Raw genomic sequence first — 1,687 nt, 5'->3', positions numbered from 1 at the left:
TTTGTCTAGGAGCCTTAGTTTTGAAATAGAGTATTGTTGTAATAATTGGGCTTACATGATTTCAGGAGAAGCCATCATTTTTCTTCTGCATTGAGGATCGAGCGCTTCTTTGCAGAGAATGCGAGGACTTCTGCATTTGGCCAGTGTGCTTGCAGCCAAGCATATGAGATTCCTCTTGACAGGCATTCAAGTGCAGGGCATTAGCCCATGAGAGGGAGTCATTATTGTAGACAAGGGAAGAGCCCAGCAAAGCAAAGTGATTTAGTTTTCAAGATTAAGGTGGAGCGTGCATGGCGATACAACGGCGAAGCTGGCGATAACGGATTGTAGGCACAAAAATCATGAATGTTGAAACGAGAGAAAGGCAAGCGGAGGAAAGCTTACATCGTCTAAATAATCACACGGAAAACGAAGCACAACATTGTCATCAGCTCTATCAATTGACCCCAAAAATGGTGCAAAGTCTTTGAGAAGCTTATACACATTGACAAAGGATGGAACTTTGATTTCCCTGAGTTCTACCATGAATGCTACGCCTTACAAAGACTGTGAGTTCAGAAATGACCGAGCAGCCTCCATTGCTAAGACTAAATTACATGAGCATAATACTACAATCTTCATTTGGAGGATATCTGTGACGCGACAACTGTGGGCACCCTTCGTAGCCTCGATGTTGAGTTCCATACAATCATCCCGGATTGGCTCCACCCTCATATTATGAGAAGCAGAAGCCTACAATTTAGCAGTTCTAATGATAGTAGTTATAGTGTTATGAAGATGGGGCTGTCAATGGCATTCCGAACTTCCAGATGAGCAACACCACAGGCGCTCTTTGGCCTCCATCAAAGGGATCGGGGATGACCGGTGATGTTTGTGGACGTCAATCTTCGTCACACCCCATTGAGGTACTATAATTAATAACATTAGTGAATAATTCATTTGTCAACAAATTATTTTAACCTAGCTTATTATTAATGAGGAAGAGCAGCTTGTTAAGGGTGTTGCCACTACGAAGTGCGAACAAAATGAACAGTTGTATTGTGACCTCGCATACAGGCAGTCCAAAATTGTAATGATTGACAAGTATGCTAGATGTAGTGCAAGGAGCCTAGGTCTTCACCAGCCCATCCAAAGTAGCATTTGGAAACGCTACCCTCAAAGGCATGGTGAGGATAAAGGGGCTGTGGAGATCGCAAAACAGAAGGCAGTGCATGTAACGAACGGCAGCAGTGGCTAGGTGAGCACGACAGAGGATCAGTCATGGTATTTTTTTATATTGGAGCCTTCGTGTACGCAGCAACAATCTGCTCGTGGTGGCTTGGTTACGGTAGAGGATTGGGCAACTCCAATTGCCTTTATCCTCACCATGACTTTGAGGATAGCGTTTCCAAATGCTACTTTGGATGGGTTGGTGAAGACCAAGCCAACTTTATCCTCACCACGCCTTGGAGAATAGAGTTTCCAAACGCCACTTTGGAAGGGCTAGTGAAGACAAAGCCACCTTTATCCTCACCACACCTTGGATAATAGCATTTCAAAACGTAGCTTTGGAAGGGCCGGTGAAGACACGCCTTGCAAGAAAGCGTTTCCAAGCACAACTTTCTAGAAGCATTCGTCAAAAAATGTGAATAAGCCATGGAGGATAGCATTTCCCAATGCAACTTTGGGAGGGCCAGAGAAGAAATGA

General features: G+C 44.2%; 1 protein-coding gene across 1 annotated transcript; it reads left to right on the top strand.

Annotated features, from left to right (window-relative positions):
- Positions 1-809: 809 nt before the first annotated feature.
- Positions 810-1,456, top strand: LOC147438187 (uncharacterized). The gene is made up of 3 exons (XM_086486082.1): positions 810-905; positions 1,061-1,213; positions 1,298-1,456. Exons 1-3 carry the CDS (start codon positions 810-812, stop codon positions 1,454-1,456), a joined length of 408 nt encoding a protein of 135 aa, XP_086342208.1.
- Positions 1,457-1,687: the final 231 nt, after the last annotated feature.

This window comes from Adiantum capillus-veneris, chromosome 17, assembly GCF_014529385.1.
Source record: "Adiantum capillus-veneris isolate H3 chromosome 17, ASM1452938v2, whole genome shotgun sequence".
Taxonomy (NCBI): domain Eukaryota; kingdom Viridiplantae; phylum Streptophyta; class Polypodiopsida; order Polypodiales; family Pteridaceae; genus Adiantum; species Adiantum capillus-veneris.
The sequence above is the reverse complement of the archived record's forward strand: the minus strand, read 5'-3'. Positions and strand labels throughout refer to the sequence as shown.

Excerpts from the sequence above, each read along its gene's own strand:
- LOC147438187 (XM_086486082.1), top strand. The coding sequence starts at position 810 with ATGAGCAACACCACAGGCGCTCTTTGGCCTCCATCAAAGGGATCGGGG. Across the intron at positions 906-1,060 it reads CTTCGTCACACCCCATTGAG|TCCAAAATTGTAATGATTGA; the intron begins GTACTATAATTA and ends GCATACAGGCAG. Across the intron at positions 1,214-1,297 it reads CAAAACAGAAGGCAGTGCAT|CAACAATCTGCTCGTGGTGG; the intron begins GTAACGAACGGC and ends TCGTGTACGCAG.